Raw genomic sequence first — 16,702 nt, 5'->3', positions numbered from 1 at the left:
TCTTTTGGGTCCATCATGTTTGATAAAAGATAGCTTCCCTGACTCTCTTGAACTAAATTTGTCAATAGCACGCGAGGCACAAATACCATCGTAAGAACTCAAGTTGAGTCACTGTACCAAGAAGATCTTCCTTGCGTTCTCACTGTACCCGTTTTAAAACATTTTATAAGACCCGCTCAACCAATTTAGACATCCTCATACCGTGGCCAAAACTAAACTGGATTCCAATCAACCCTTTTCAGTCACAGGTCTCATTTCTCAGCCCCATTAACTGTGTGTGATGAAATTGGCAGCTATACCAATGTCTACTGTCTCGTTTTAGCAACTTTGAATTGGTGCCATGGTTTGCAAAGTAATTCGCCCTGAGCAGAAGCACCTCCTCATCGGTTTGAAAGAACCATATTGGTCGCGAGTGTTCATTTTCTTGGTAGCGATGCGACTGCCACACTTGCGTTTCTTGTCGTTGGTGAAGCAGCGAAGTGCAGTGATAATACCAAAGGAGTCTCCGTTACCTGGAAAATTCCGCCCTCTCTTGGTCCAGCTTGGGGCCCATACTAGTAGATATACATTCAGAAAATGCCCTTTTCTCGTTGCTTCGTTTTGTATTTTCAAAGGGACGAGGCGTGATGTCTCTCCTCATGTATCTCGATAGAGTATACTGCCACGCACTTCATGTTTCGTGCCATGGTCTCTAAGACTTTATACAGATTCTAAAACATTTTCACGAAATTTTAAATTTTTGATGTCGCATCCTGACAAATCTTAATTTGTTGTTGACACTGATCAGTGTCGACAATTATGGGGAATAGGGCTACCATGGAACAAAAGTTTCGAAAAAGAAATCATTCACAAGCAAAAATGGATGGATGAGTGCAAGTTCATGCAAAGCTCCAATCAAATTGATAATTGCACTAACATCCAGTATTATCGTTGCATTTGACGTACCCGTTTTCTGTGCTTTCCTTAGGCAGCATTTGAGAGTTTGATTGGCGGAGCTATTTGCGGTGTCATTTACCACCTCTTCTCTGGCCAGCCATTAACCATTATTGGAAGCACCGGACCTATTTTGATATTCGAGACAATCATGTTCCAGCTGTGCACGTAAGTGTTTCGATATACATGTACCTGTAGGTCAACAAATCTTCCCCAAGTGAACCTTGACAGGGAAAGGTATAGGGCTTCCAAAATGACAGGATGTTACACAAGTAACTAACCTGATCAGATCAGATACCTGGTATCTAGACTGATCAGATGTCGTCTTGTATTTTGTGGAATGTAAAATCTTGTACAAAAGCGGCCTCCGACTGTCAAACCGGTCACAGCGAAATCTTTGGGACCATGTAAACTCTGTGAGATTCTGTGCAGCTTACCCATCATTCCTTCGTGCAACCGTCGTTCATTTTATAACAGTAATATCACGTGTGAACTGTACAAGCCTCACATGCATCTGTCATGGACGACTCAAACATTATTTTCTTCTTGGCCTGCAGAAGTTTGTAGGTTCGTGTACGAGCTACATAGAATATTGAAGCTCTGTTCGTACAAGCTTGGTGGAAGTTTGATACCGACTGCAGAAAGCGACATGTTACCTTCCTGGCACAGTCAGTAACACCGACCTGTGGGGAGCTCAGACCTGACTCTATTTTAGTCTTGTATAATAGGGAACCACAACAATTGTGCTAGGAATGGGGGGAGGGGGCTATGCTAACGGGTGTAACACAGGCAGTTCTATTTAGAAATGACCTACCCTATGTATTTATTACTTTATCTGTCCCTTTCCTATGAGTGCCCTCCATTTGGCTCCGTCTGCTCAAATCAGAATATCCTTACTACGTCATCTTCTTCAACTTCAAATTTTATTTCTTGCAGATCGTTAGGATTGAACTATTTGTCCTTCCGAGTGTGGATTGGGTTCTGGACCTGTATCATCTGCATCATCTTGGTAGCGACCGACTTCAGCGCCTATGTGCGATACATCACTCGTTTCACGGAGGAGGCGTTCGCTGCGCTGATAGCGTTTATCTTCATCGTGGAAGCCATCGAGAATCTGATCGAGATAAGCCACGAATACCCGCTCCAAACGTAAGCATTCTTCACTTAGAACCACGAAAAAAGAGAGAGGTATTGGTCTTTTGTATAGAGTCTCGTGGAGGTATTGCATGGGTGATCATGGAGGTATGGGTGATTTGGTGCCTACTAGTATAATTGCAAGCATCAACTTTAATGCTTGCGCAGTTGCTTGCGTTACGCTGTGTGCCCTAAATCTATACGTGCAGTCACTGCCCGTAACGAACTCTTTCTTCTGGAGTCATTTTTGGAATAACTAGCCCGGTTGTTTACAAGATTTTGTGTTTTATTTGAATCATTTTTATCATGGCATTTGTACAAAGCGTATTTTATGAGATTTCACGGTCACTCCCTGTGATGAAATAGTGCATTTTGTTCCGTATGAACTAAGCGTTCCAGTAGTAGTGAACATTTTGTTGGCCAGTCTTAGCCAAATTCGTAATGGATTGTAGCCTGAACTCTGACGCAGATATTCGACCACACGCCGGGCAGGCTACGGCAGCAACAGGGTTTGCTCTTCAGTCCTTTCTGGCCTGGCGTTTGGCGTCAAGCTGCTCCAGTCGCCGTGCCTCAAATGCCTTAACCCCAGACAGCGTAGACTGCCTCCAGGCAGTGCAGTTGACAGCTAGCCCTTCCCACCCAGTGACGGGGATGTTACAGGCCCGCCGGGACTGTTTAAGGGAGTTCTTATAACGCTTGAACTGGCCTCCTTGTTTTCTTGTTCCTCTGGCCAGCTCGAAACAGAAGATTTGTTTAGGAAGACGGCTGTCTTCCATGCGCATTATGTGGCCTGACCATCTCAACTGAGACTGAGTGATCAGGGCCGGCAGAGCAGTTACGCGGTCTGCCCAATGAATACCCAAGAGTCTGCGTAGACAGCGGAGATGGAATTGGTCCAACCTCTTAATGTGGCGGCGATAGCAGGTCCACGTTTCACATCCGTATAGGAGTGACGACACTACGACAGCTCTGTAGATGGCAACTTTCGTTTGCTGCGTGATGTCGCGCTCATGCCGCACTCCTGTCCAGAGACGCCCAAAGGCGCTGCTAGCCTTTGCCAGTCGGCAGGAGATTTCCTTGTCCAGGGTGCCAGACGAGGAGAGGCAGCTTCCAAGGTAGGTGAAGTCCTCAGCATTTTTCAATGGAGTGCCATCAATCTCGATGACTGATTCTGGCCTTTTGGTGCCGGGGGCCGCCTGGAACATGACCACAGTCTTCTTGATGCTGATTATCAGTCCGAAGATTTTCGCAGCGGTGGAAAAACAATCAACCAAGCGATGCAGGTCTTCTTCAGAGTGGGCGACAAGCGCGCAAACATCGGCAAAGAGGAAGTCACGGACCACGGCTTCGCGCACTTTGGTGTTGGCCTTTAGACGACGTAGATCAAAGAAGCATCCGTCTGTCCTGTACTTGATCTTGATGCCAGCGCAGGTCTGAGTGAGCGCAGCTGACAGCATCTCGGCGAACAGCAGGCTGAAGAGAGTTGGGGCCAGAACGCAGCCCTGCTTGACTCCGTTTGTGACAGGGAAGGGCTCGGAGACATCGCCGTTCTCGACCACCTTGGCCACCATGCTGTCATGAAAAGACCGTATAACTCTGACAAACTTTGGGGGGGGGGGCAACCTAGTTTGGACAGAATGAACCAAAGGCATGGTCTACTGACCGTGTCGAAGGCCTTGGTGAGGTCTATGAAGAGCAGGTACAAGTCTTGTCTCTGCTCGTTACATTTTTCTTGCAGCTGCCTGACAGCAAAGACCATATCGACGGTGCCTCTATTCCGTCGGAAGCCACACTGGCTCTCAGAGACCACGCTGTCCACTAGGTGCTCGGTGATCCTGTTCAGCAGGATACGCGCCAGGATCTTCCCTGCAATATTGAGGAGGGAGATGCCTTTGTGATTATCGCAGACAGCTTTCTCGCCCTTGTTGTTGTACAGGTGTATGATGTTGGCGTCTTTGAAATCTTGAGGCAGCCCCCCTTCTCCCAGAAGTCTTGGAACAAGTTGGTCAACCGGTTGACAATAAGCTCACCCCCCGCCTTGTAAATTTCAGGAGGGATTCCGTCTGGTCCAGGGGCTTTGCCAGTCTGATGTTGGCTGATAGCCTTCAGTGTCTCCTCTCTAGTTGGACTCTCGTAAACGGTAGAAATCAGAGGTCTCTGTGGCATGTCCTGGAGTGCCTGCTTATCAATGGTGGATTGCCTGTTAAGCAGCTGTCTGAAATGGGTAGACCAGCGCTCAAGGATGTGCGCCTTGTCGGTATAAAGCAGGGTCCCGTCTACTGCACGAACTGGAGTCATGATGCTGTGGGAAGGTCCATAAATCGATTTCAAAACACTGTAGAAAAGCTTCATGGCGTGTTGATCGGTATAGCTCTGGAGTTCTTCTGCCTTTGCCTCCTATTAAGCATCTGTCATCTGCCTGATCTTAAACTGGGCCACACTTCTCAGCTTCCTGAAGTGTTCGTGTTTTGAGGCTGAGGACTTGTCACTCAGCCAGGCTGTGTGGGCTGCTCTTTTCCTTGCCAGGAGATCGAGAATCTCCTGGTTATTGTCATCAAACCAATCTTGATCCTTTTTCTGAAGGTGCCCAAGCACCGACTCGGCAGTGCTGTAGACTGTGTCTCTGAAGGTTATCCATTCAGAGTCGGGATTGTCGTCATCCTGTGGTAACTGTTGCAGGTTCTCGGATAGGGCGTCACTAAAGGCATGTTGGATTTGCAGGCTATTAAGCTTGTTCACCTCGAGCTTCCTCTTCACACAGCTGGGCTGCTTTCTATGTTTTGTTGAGGTCCTAACATAACATGATCTAACCAGCAGTCTGCGCCTCTCATAGCCAGGGTTACCAAAATGTCACCAATGTCACGACGTCTCGTTATGATGAATTTGATCAGGTGCCAGTGTTTGGAGCGGGGGTGCATCCAGGTGGATTTGTGGATCTCTGGCTGTTTGAAGAGTGTGTTAGTGATAGTAAGATCTTCTTCAGAGCACAGAGTCAGCAGAAATAGCCCATTTGAGTTTTCCATTCTCATGCCGTGAGGACCCAGTACTGATAGCCATACAGTGTTGGATTCAACAAGAGCGTTGAAGTCGCCCAATAGGAGTACTTGTCTTTTACTAGTGTTGCATGGGGGTGTTGCTGAGGAGCTGATAGAATGCTTCCTTCTCTTCGTTAAATAGCATACAACATGGTTGGGGCATAGGCACTGATGACTGTCAGGTGGGTGTTGCAAGCCAGCGGGATGCGCAGGGTCGCTGATCCCCTTAGGAAGTGTTTCAAACTTGCTGACAAGAGCTGTACGAATGGCAAAGCCCACGCCAGCTTCACTAGGCTCGTCCTTTCCCTTGCCGCTCCAGTAGAACGTGTACCCCGCGCCAATTTCCGTCAGATCACCTGTTTCCGCGAGATCTGGTCTCGCTCTAAGAGGCGATGTCGATGTTATATCGCGACAGTTCATGGCCAGCAATAGCTGTCATGGGCTCTGGTCTCTTGCTGTTCTTGGTGTCCACCAGGGTTCTTACATTTCATGCTGCAAGTTGCATGGCTCTTCTACTGGTGTTTCGTTTTCTCAGTTGATTTCGACCGCGTGATTGGATGCCCATCCAGCTGCGGTATGCTGGCAGGGGGTGAAGAGGCAAGCATTTTTTAGGTCACCTTTTCTGGAGCTTTCCCCAAAGGGGGAGCAGTGCTGTCCCTAAAGAGGGCTCTCCGTCACCAAGGTTGCTACCGAACTCCGCCCTTGCCTTAGTGGGAAGAGAACGACCGGATACGCCTTGGCTGCCTAAGTGCAGGTTTGTAGCTACCAGCACCATCCTGTGCCTGCCACCGTCACCACTCGCCCATCACCCCAAGACTTTGTTAGTCAGTAAAATGAAGGTGTGGCGTACTGATTCCTGGGCGTGAAGCTATGGAAGTCCTAGGCTGCTCATACACCAAGACTCCCCTCTCTGCCTAGTCGATGTAGTCCAACGGAACACAAAGTGCTACAGTTTGGCATCGCTTTGGCTGCAGGGGCTGTCAGAAAGATGACAAAGTTTGTCAGCAGACTGCCTTCGGGGCCCCAACTCCATATTTCTGTCAGGTGTACTCCTTAGCCTTTAATTCTTCTGAGGTTACCCACAAGGCCGCAGGGCCATTTAAGCATGGCTGCAGGTCTATTTAACCCATAGCTGGGGCAGTGGTTGGCATGGCGCCAGGGCGTGTCTACACGCAGGTAGGTGGGCCTGCACACCATGCCGGTGGGGCCCACTGCTGCTCTGAGATCCCTTGCAGGTTCAGCCTGGGGTTGCAAGACGCCCAGTTACTGTGTGTTGCCTCGAAGAGTCACAGCAGGAGTCTTGATAATGGAGGGGCTATGTGCTGGCAGGGGAGGCTTACGCACTCGGCTCCCTTTTTGCCCCAAAACGGGGCTTGCCAGCGGCAGCAGCTGACGGTAGAGAGCGGGTGTGCAAAGCTAACTACTACGACACTACTACACTAGACGCATCACACACCCTGTGGAAAACCACCAACACACAAGCTAAATTCGCACCAAGTCTTTGAACACTGATGTATTGGATGGAGGAGAATGGAATTACAAACTTTGCATGGATAATAGAACAGTGTATCAAAATTTAAAAACTTTATTTTCGATGGCAAAAGTAGGTCTAATATCAGGAATTTTTCTCTCTCTATTCCCTGGTCACATCGATAATTTATAATAATTACGAGCAAAACTACAAGTATTGCTAGGATATTACTGGCCCCGCTTGACCAGCTAAGATTAAGGCAGTAATCCGGCATTTTTAGGAATGTTTTTATATTATTTGCCTGACTCGGCGGCGACCATCATTGAACACCTTTAAGTGCCTGAGTTAAAACTCCTTCAGTGTCCTTTCTTATAGACTGATGGCGCCCAGTAACACAGGAACAGCCCCGTAAGGTTGCAGGCCAGTAAATAGGTCCAAAACTGCCTGAGCGGACCGAATCACAATTTATCGGCTATCAGATTCTCTGCTATTAGAGCGTTTCGTGGCATGTGGACTGTCTGGTTGGGGCAGGACTGCCAGCTTGTATCTCTGAAAGCATCGGACCGAACGGGGTCCTTCTAATTGCTCTATTTTGCAATGGAGTGTGACATCAATTTTTAAAATGGCGACCGGCCTCACGACTGTTTTGAGGGGTGATTTTCTCTGGAGAGAAATATATTCAAAAGTCATCGGTTTAGCCACTGAAAATTTAAAAGAAAATGAATGATAAGGAAGTGAGCTTTAATACGATATGTGTCTTGAACACCTGTGAAACTTGTGAGTACTTTCCTGATTTTTTTTTTGAAGTGGGGATATTTATCACTGTCGTCTATGACAGCTTATTTTCTGGTCTGTACCCTTAAGCTGGCCGGAAAGGCGCAGATAATAAATAGAGTGCGCCCGCTACGTCACACGACAGCTAAGGGGACTGTTGCTGTGATGCTATTCGGTGAGGGCACTATTCATTTCCTGTTTTATTAGGAACTCAGAATGAGCTCATGGAAAACATTTTCTGAGAGAGAGTTGCTTTCTGTCGCATTACCATATACTTACATTGTGAGTCACAATAGAAACGGAAAGTAAGGACGACAAAATATTAAAATACATGTATTTCAACAGTTTTGTGCGCAAATTAAAATAATGCAACAGTCAGGCTTTCTACCTAAAATTACATCACAATTTTACTCACGAATCTGGAAGTTTACATCAGTGTTATTACGAAAAAGGCATCGAAGTAGCTGTTAAAAGAGCAATATTTACCTGTATTTGATGAAGGAGGCCTAGAGGTTAACTTCACGTGGTCTATACTGCATATGAAAATATAATTTTGTTACTGATGTTCCAGCCTTAGAAGAAAATCTGTACATTTGAGCGAATTAATTTTTCTTATCCAAGTTGTTGAAATGTAAAGAATTTGAATAATTTAATAATAGCGCTTCAATGCATTTATTTACACAAACGGTGGAGTATTACTTATTTTGAACTGTTACAATTTTGTTTGATTTCCAGTCACCCTGGCTCCCATCATGTAATTATGAACGACACAGACTCTGACTGCATGTGTATCCCGCCTAATGATACTTCTTTTGATTTACTGGCCTCGGACTGGGCTGATGTTCCCATGGAAGATTGTGAAAGCTTAAACGGCACTATCGTAGGGGATTCGTGTGATCACCACCACCCTGTGCCTGATGTGTTCTTGTTCTGCGTCATTCTCTTCTGTGGCACGTTTGTCTTGTCTTACGCGCTGAAGACCTTCAAGTTCACCACTTTCTTCCCGACTCGGGTAAATTCCCTCTTCGTTCCAATTTAACTCCATTTCATGTGTGACAATGAAAGCGATAATAAATTTTTGTTTGTATCTAGATAAAAGTCTTATTTAGAGAAAACGGCAACCTTTAATATGGGCGTTTCACAGCAGTGCGCCTCCAAGAGTTTGCAACGCGTTGGCCAATCACAGTGCGCGAAAACTGTCGACCTTGTGTGCGTCTGGAAAGTGTCGACAGATTTCGCATTTTGTGATTGGCTAACGCGTTGCAAACTCTTGGAGGCGCACTGCTGTGAATCGCCAGTATTAAAAATTGGATACGACCAGTTTAAAGGCAGAGGGTGCATCAAGAAATCCATTGCTTTTTCACGACGCTTAACGGCTTCTTACGAAGAAAGAAAGATTTACCATTGTGAAATAAGATGATCTAAAGTCAAGATTAACAGGCGAAGATGAAGATCGCTACTTTTTCATGGATGTTTACGTATAAAGTATATTTTGTATAATTTGTTGACAGTGCTCTTTTCGGAAGTTTTGATAGGATCGAACTTTTTCCCCCTTTTTATTTATACCTTAGTCTGTTCACCCATAGATTAAGCTAATCATATTAATGCCTAAAACGCTTGAAGAAATATTTCTTTATTGTAGCCCTTTATTCGTCTGGAAAGAGTAAAATTTGTTATGGTTGTTTTGTTTTGTAACAGATACGGTACCTCATCAGTAACTTTGGAGTGTTCTTTGCTTTCATCTCCATGACCTTGTTTGACATCCTTGTGGGACTCCCGACGCCTAAATTGACCGTCCCAAACCAGTTTCAGGTAATACTTGTATACGATTTTGTTTCAAGCTATTACATGTACTTTCATCTGCGACTACCAATCGCTGTTTGTGCTTGGGTATAGTGTCCTCTTTCTTGACCAGACCGTTTCCATAAGCGGATGGGGGGAGGAGGGGATCATACCACCATGGCGGACACAGAACCACTTTGTCAGGGAGGAGAACTTGTTTGGGCCAGAGCTGTGTATGTACCCCGATCCGGTGACAAGACTCAGGAGACAGTACTGCGATGTTCCTACGCCAATGGGAGTGCACTGCTAACCAAAATCATGCATGCGGCAAGTTTACAAATGCGAGTAATGGCGTCAGCGAATCGGTGTACGTACGTGTATAGGGGTGCACTGAACCAATTCAAGCTCCATTGAAAATAGTGTAAAATCAACCAAGTTTGGAGCCCCATGGCAGGCGACTGAAATCCCAGAGGCCTCTCAAACAGAAAACAATGTGTTGTTTGGTCCTTCAGATTTCATTTGATTTGCAATTTTTAGTGGGTTAACCAATGAATTTTTTAATTATCCGCCCAAAACAAACTCACCCCCTAAAAAGTGAATGTTGCCAAGCCTTCCCAGCGGCCATTTTTCAAATGACATCCCTCACCTTCCTCGGGCTCTTCTGACTAACTTTCAATCCCATTTTTGTCTGCTTTGCCCCCAGATGGGTGCCCCTGAATCTACAGAGATGATCCTAAGCCATACTGACACAATCCCACCATTTCTTGGCCAAAACAGACCCCTCTTTTCGAAACAATCTCTGGGGGGTACTTTTGTCTGCCTCGGCCTGGCGGAGAATTTTCCTTGAATTGGGACACTGCACCCATAAAGTGGCGCCAGTGTTACACACTTCGGAGCTATTTTGTGCTAGTTGCAGTCCGTGTGCATTGACGCATAATCCATCATTTTGGTTCCAACAATATAGGCATTCATGCTGCAACTCTTTCTAAACCGCTCTGGTTTGGGGGAAGCGCTGAAAAGTTTGGATTTGTTTTTCCATGTAACCTCTTATGACTTTTCTGGAGGTCAAGCTTTTGAAATGGAATGGGAAAGAGACGTTCAGGGGACTTCTCTTCTATCTAAACTCATGTCGAAAGCCTCATGTATTTCTCAGAGAGGCCATAAAAAGTTAGACTTTTTCCCCCAAGTACTGAAAACAGCACATAGGAAGCACCCATCTGGGCTTTTCATTGCATTCCTTACGAAAAGAGGACATTTGAAAGATAATTTAAATGTTGTGTCTACTTACTTTTATCATGCACGCTCAAATTTTGAGGTTTGTGCGTGATTATCGTGCATAAACGTAAAATCAACGCTCAGAGCGTATGTTTCATTCTGCTCACGTTTGCTTCAACTTCATACAAACAACATTACATGAAAACGACGCACTTTTACCTGTTTTTTAGTAAGTTTAGAGGCGGGCAAATGGGAACCCCGTCCTGTCCACCATACTGCGGCTTGTGCCAGGTTGCGCTAGTCATCGACGGGTAAGGGAAGCCACACTGACACCCATGGGTCTCAAAACGTACAACCATTGCGCAAAGCAGGCGCAATCATTTCATTCATTTATTTCTCAGGTACACCGAGACAGAGACAACAATCATAAAACAGGACATGTTTGACTGTTTCAAGGTGTCGGGCACTGGGAGTGAGATAATTTAGGACGGGAATATCCAATTTTCTATACAAACATTTAATAACAAAGGAGACGGATAAAAAATGAATCTATTCATTATGAATGGCAGACCCAGCCTGGTGCACCGCTCGGAATACTCAATGAAAAAAATGTATCCATTTTTGTGAACCCGAGGGGTATCAATTTAAATCCACAGCTTTTAACCAAACAGCTTATTCTTAATTTGTTCCCGATATCGTCCCAAAGTGCCAATTCTCAAGTTCCCATGGAATTCATTTTCGAGGATGCTTTTCAAAGGGGAAATAATCGAATGCACGTACGTTTAGGTCACATTGGCTGAGTTAAGGCGGCTTGTTCCCGTATGTTCACGAACAGCTCGATTTGTTGTTCGTGGGTCGGCCGCTTGAAACCCGGGAACAAACAACCGGTTATCACAACTCAGCAACATGCAACATGGCGGCTTCCATGTACGTTATTTGAGAATTCAGGTTTGGATGGGCTGAATTCTTTTCTATATAAACAGGAACATTCATTTCTGTTTTACGGGAAATAATTAATGTTAATTTTGCAAAACTTCCCATTGTCTACATGGTCTGTGGCTTTGGAAGCCATCTCTCTACTTTTTGCAGCTGTTCAAAAATCAAAGTCTCACGAATTTTTCCCTGTGTTGCTGTAAAACCCTGACGAGGAGGTGGTGTGTGATCCTGTTCTGAGAACAGTGCTCTTGAGTCATGCTCCCGCCGTTCGAGCGCGAAAACTTGACAAGAAACCCGTGTCAAGAACAGGCCGCCCGAACTCGACCATTAAGTATTTTACCTTTTCGAACCCTAAAAGAGCTGGGAATATATCCGATATCCGATATATTTTCCACGTACAGAGCCTGCCGAATATTTTAGTAACATCTTGCGATCTTTTTGACACCAATTTTGTGAAAATCAGACACACTGTTCTCGCTCAGCGTCGGGACGACGCGCGTGAGACCATGAACTTCCAATTGCCATAACAAAATGCTATTGTAGATGAGGTTAAAACGTCACATTTCTACTGATAATGAGTGCATTTATATGCACGTCAGATCGACCGGGGGACAGCTAAGTTCTTGGTATGGTGTAATCTCTGGCCACCCCAGGCACGGCTCTTTTAGGGTTAATAGATGCTTGACCGTGAGATCTTTTTCACTGATATCCAGCCCACTCGAGATGACCGAGGTTGGATAGTTCCATTGTTCGTCAATCCCTGGTGGACGTATTTTGCTGCCATCATTCCAGCACTCCTGTGTGGAATCCTGATATTTATGGATCAACAGATCACTGCAGTCATTGTAAACAGACGCGAAAATAAACTCAAGGTAAATATTGAATTATCATGACATGAAACCGTATAACCATGAGCGTATTATACCGTGTATACTGTTTAATTGTGCTGCACTGCCATGACAGCATGCCGTTACGGTTTGTAGTGCTCAATGCTAAACAGTTTAAAACAAAAATCAAGGCTTTGCAATATGTAATTATGTGGGAAAAATACATAAATTATGTCTAATACGAAACCGTGTGAAAGTGATGGGTATACGTCAGCAAAATACACGTCAAATGTGGAAGAAACAACATTGTTCCTGGACTCCTACATGAGTTTGCTACTCATGAGTACAAGAACAATATCGAAGTTAGATTTTATTTCTCACTGCACGATAGGGCCTAAAAGAGGTTATAGTGCACAGTTTTTTGTTTTAAAGGGACTGTGAAATAGAAATATTAATTGTACGGGGCCTACTAAAAGCCTTGATATTGCACCTCCGAGTTTCAATTTACCTGATTTAAAATTTTCGTTTAGCAATTTTAACCCATATTTTGGAGCTTTTTTGGTTTTTATGCTAATGTTTTTTGCATACTCATGAGTAAAATTATGATGTCGTCCAAGGCAGCGGTCCTCAATGTTGCACTGATTTGTGCACTAGATTTTTTTAAAAACTGCTATTGTAGATTTCATTTCCTTTGGCACTGTTTTGTTGTGTAAGAATATAGCAATAAGCCAGCAAGCAACCTTCTCACAGAAATGTTTTCAGAAAGCAAATTTGGAGTTCACAATTTGAACATGAGAACATGCATGTTTTAAAGGAAAAGTGCCCTCACTTGTCCAGAAATGCTTGGTCAATTTGGAATGATTAAAGAATGCACTTTTCGGTTCAGTTCAACAAAACATTGTCAAACAGTCTTCAGACATTTAGGAAGAGTACAGAGATACACAAAAAGTGAGTCTAAGAAAAATTCATTTCATGGATCCTTTAAGTAATAATGCGTAACAGGTTTTGCATTGCTGCTCATCAAATACACCATTCGCTTCTGTTTTTTGCCTATAGAAAGGCTTCGGCTACCACTTGGACTTGTTCGTCGTCGGTTTGCTACTTTTCCTGATGTCAATCTTGGGAATGCCGTGGTTTGTGGCCGCAACTGTGCTATCTATCAACCATGTAGACAGCCTGCGTGTCATGTCAAAAACTGTTATCCCTGGCGAACCGCCAAAAGTTGAAGGCTGTCTGTGAGTTTGTTTTTTCTTAATCCGTCTATTTTGAGCCATCATATTCCTGGCCTGTCAAAACGCGTGAACATGTTTCTTTAGTATTGTGAACTATTTACGACACACATTCCTGCCTCTCCCTAGCCTTTTCCAGGGCGACGCAAGTCCACGACACGACACGATAGCACGACGGCTCCCTTGCCTCGTGTCGCACCGTCGCCTTCTTGCCATTACGTTTGTACACACACAACGCGTCATGTGTCGGGTCGTGCTCTTTTATGTCCTTTCCTTGTTGCATTTCGCGGTGCAGCATTTCCATGTGAGACTGCAGGCGTGTATAAATATCGAACACTGGCTACGGCTCTCCGCCGCTGCCTATTTTGATTAAAATTCGAAGCCGTAGTCGCAGGAGACAGGACCGGATTAAGGCTACCCCTGTCAAGCGCCGCTCCATACAATCCCATGTCTTAGCAAAATTGTTACACAGGCAGTGCTGGGTGAACATACGTGAAACACTGACAGTATTCATGCAGTCAACACCGTCAGTGCTGGATACACACTCCCTTTCTCTTCCTCTTGCGCCTTGGAGTCATTATTATACGAGTAGCCTACGTGTCATAGCAGCGAAACCTAACCACCACAGGACTCTCTGAAATTGAGGAATGCTATGTTAACTTCATGAGAGTGTTTGTGCAGTCAACACTCAGGGCTAAATATATTCTCTTCCCGGTATGATGTTGGTACTAGAAGATGTACCCTAGTTTGCGTCAATTCAATCAAACTATAATCCAACATATAAGAGAGACTGGGCAAACCGTAGACACGGAAAAGTAGCCAAAACACATCAAATTTATTCCTTATTGAAAGGTGAAGAGAAAATTTAATCTTTGTTGAAAATCTTGCTATCTAAAGCGAAACACAAAACCCTTTGACAACAAAGAAAAATTGTGTCAATATTTTCGAGAAGTGTGGAGAAGACTTAAAATTCGACGTTATTTTGCCTGATCCATCGTTTTTATTTGGTAATATTGTGGAATTTGTCCCTTAGTCCTCTTAAATTGTGCGCCTTTTAGGGAACAGCGTGTAACTGGATTACTGGTGTTCATTATGATGGGTGTGTCAAGTCTGATGACAGGAATACTCAGGGTAAGAATCCTCTTCATTGAAATTTGAGATTTCCTGAGGTTATCCTTGTACGGAAGCTGTTTACATTTTCGAAAAAAGAATAATGCAATAAAACTAACGATAAACATCGTTGCCAAAGAACTGCCTCACTAAAACAAGTTGCATGAACTGGCCCGTCAGATAATTCCATCACAAAACCAAACTGCTCTTCATTTTGAAGCAAAGATCTGCCGGACAGATTAATATGGAATTGTATTTTTTGGCATGGCTGTACATGATAACCGTGCACGTAATCTAAGTATGTGTATGTGGTTTACATATAGTTTGAGATCAAAAGTATATTTACATAAGCTCTTCTTGTACCTTCCAAAGTTTATTCCGATGCCAGTGCTATATGGAGTGTTCCTTTACATGGGAATTTCTTCGTTGCGAGGAGTGCAGGTAGGAAAAGTGAATGTTTTGTAAATGAAAATGGAGATAAATTGCACATAGTAGTGTTACATCACGGTGATACGCGAATGGGTTGCATACTTCAAAACTTCTTCGTTTTCGAGGTATAAGTCCGACGAATGCCTACACAATCCATTTTGAAATGTGCCGAACACTTGGGTCTGCTGTTGTGTGATGTCAGTTTAATTATGTTCATAACAGGAGAATCAACAGAGCCCTTTTGGTTTAAACACACCAAGCTTCTGTTTTTCAGGAAGTGGCCTCCATGCTGTTGCTTACTTTTTGCCCTTGTAGTTATCTTTGTATTGTACAACCATTTTTTCTGCTGCGAAGTGTGGGAATGAATGCATCTTGAATCTTAAATCTTGATTTTTTTTTGTTAAAATGGGCTCGACTTTTGGGTGTTAGGGTTTTTCAGAATTTGAGAAAAATTCTTTCATGTGTCCGAATGGAAAGATACCTAGAAAGTTTTACCCCCAGCTCATTAGTTCTCCTCATCAATTCCCTTTTGCCAGTTTGTCGATCGGTTGCTTCTGTACCTAATGCCTGCCAAACACCAACCAGACCACATTTACCTCCGGCATGTGAAGCTATGGAAGGTTCACCTGTTCACTGCCATCCAGGCAATATGCCTAGCTATTCTTTGGATCATCAAAACGTCCAAAGGTGCTATCGTCTTTCCAATCATGGTAAGTGATGGATTTGGTAAGAAGTTAGAGGGGTACAAAATACCTGTTGCTGGTGGTTTGGTATAAGAAATTTCTACATAGCATGTATTGGAAAGGGCTCAGTGACAAATTTAGTGGGAATAGGCGGTGATGAAGCTGTTAAAACTCTTGCAGGACAAGGTGAAGAATTGCTCGCTAAATTAAAATTTAGGTTGACTGCAAGTTCCATCTGACACACTAAAACATTCTGATACGCTTTACTGATCTCTGTGTCTCCTCATATTGTATGCCTCAAAAGGAACGAGATACCACAATCCCTTGTGCCCAGTACATATGCACGTACTTGAGTGAATACACCATACCTTTTCGATCCACTCGTCAGTAGGGCCATTGAGAAAGGACGCAGACTGAATTGCCACACTCATATCACAGTGCATGTCAGTGGAAACAATTCCAGCTCTCCAGTCAAAACACGGAGGATCACCTGATCAAAAAGAACGAAACGACACTGCTGCCTGTTAGGTATGCGTGGAGCACCTTCGTTGCACACTTTTGGTCTGAAACTGAAACCATTTTGCATTTTGGTTCCATTTGACAGGTGCTGGCTATTGTGATCGTTCGAAAAGGCCTGGATTACATCTTTACTCAAGCCGAGCTGAGTTTTCTAGATGATGTCATACCAGAGAGCCAGAAGACACAAAAGGAAAATGAGGATAAGAAAATGAAGGAGGAAATTGAGGAGGTAATTGAACTGAAGCCGTCATTTATATCAACTGTACCTGACATTTGATATGTGAGATTTACGATGTGTATCACTTACGAATGATGTTCAGATTTGAAGGGAGTGCTAATGAGAAATTTGGTTTCAGGGGCTTTGTTTGTTATGTTATGAGTTACTTATTGTAACATGTCACTGCAACTTAAGTACTTGTTTCACTTTAAGGCGGACTGGTATGAACATAAACTTTACATAGATGGAGTCTGCTTATTACATTTTGCATCAAGTAGCGCAGATGACATAATGGGTGCGTTCTATTAGCTTCTATGAGTTGACTCGGTTTTATCCTCGTCCCCACCGTCTCGCTTGTTTGACACAGCACACACGGCTGTCTCCAAGTCAGCTTTGCCCTGTGTAAGC

At 44.2% G+C, this 16,702-nt stretch overlaps 1 protein-coding gene across 1 annotated transcript in view; it reads left to right on the top strand.

Annotated features, from left to right (window-relative positions):
- LOC110991048 (electroneutral sodium bicarbonate exchanger 1-like) overlaps positions 1-16,702 on the top strand; it is a 28,857-nt gene that overhangs the window by 8,769 nt on the left and 3,386 nt on the right. The window contains exons 13-22 of the mRNA XM_022256147.2: positions 968-1,101; positions 1,870-2,082; positions 8,083-8,359; positions 9,046-9,159; positions 11,994-12,152; positions 13,164-13,342; positions 14,395-14,467; positions 14,819-14,887; positions 15,412-15,585; positions 16,163-16,306. Coding sequence (XP_022111839.1) covers positions 968-1,101; positions 1,870-2,082; positions 8,083-8,359; positions 9,046-9,159; positions 11,994-12,152; positions 13,164-13,342; positions 14,395-14,467; positions 14,819-14,887; positions 15,412-15,585; positions 16,163-16,306 — 1,536 coding nt within the window. The remainder of the gene's footprint in view (positions 1-967; positions 1,102-1,869; positions 2,083-8,082; positions 8,360-9,045; positions 9,160-11,993; positions 12,153-13,163; positions 13,343-14,394; positions 14,468-14,818; positions 14,888-15,411; positions 15,586-16,162; positions 16,307-16,702) is intronic.

The sequence above is a fragment of the Acanthaster planci genome, linkage group LG03, assembly GCF_054643075.1.
Source record: "Acanthaster planci isolate LZ-2023a linkage group LG03, COTS_SCS, whole genome shotgun sequence".
Lineage (NCBI taxonomy): Eukaryota > Metazoa > Echinodermata > Asteroidea > Valvatida > Acanthasteridae > Acanthaster > Acanthaster planci.
The sequence above is the reverse complement of the archived record's forward strand: the minus strand, read 5'-3'. Positions and strand labels throughout refer to the sequence as shown.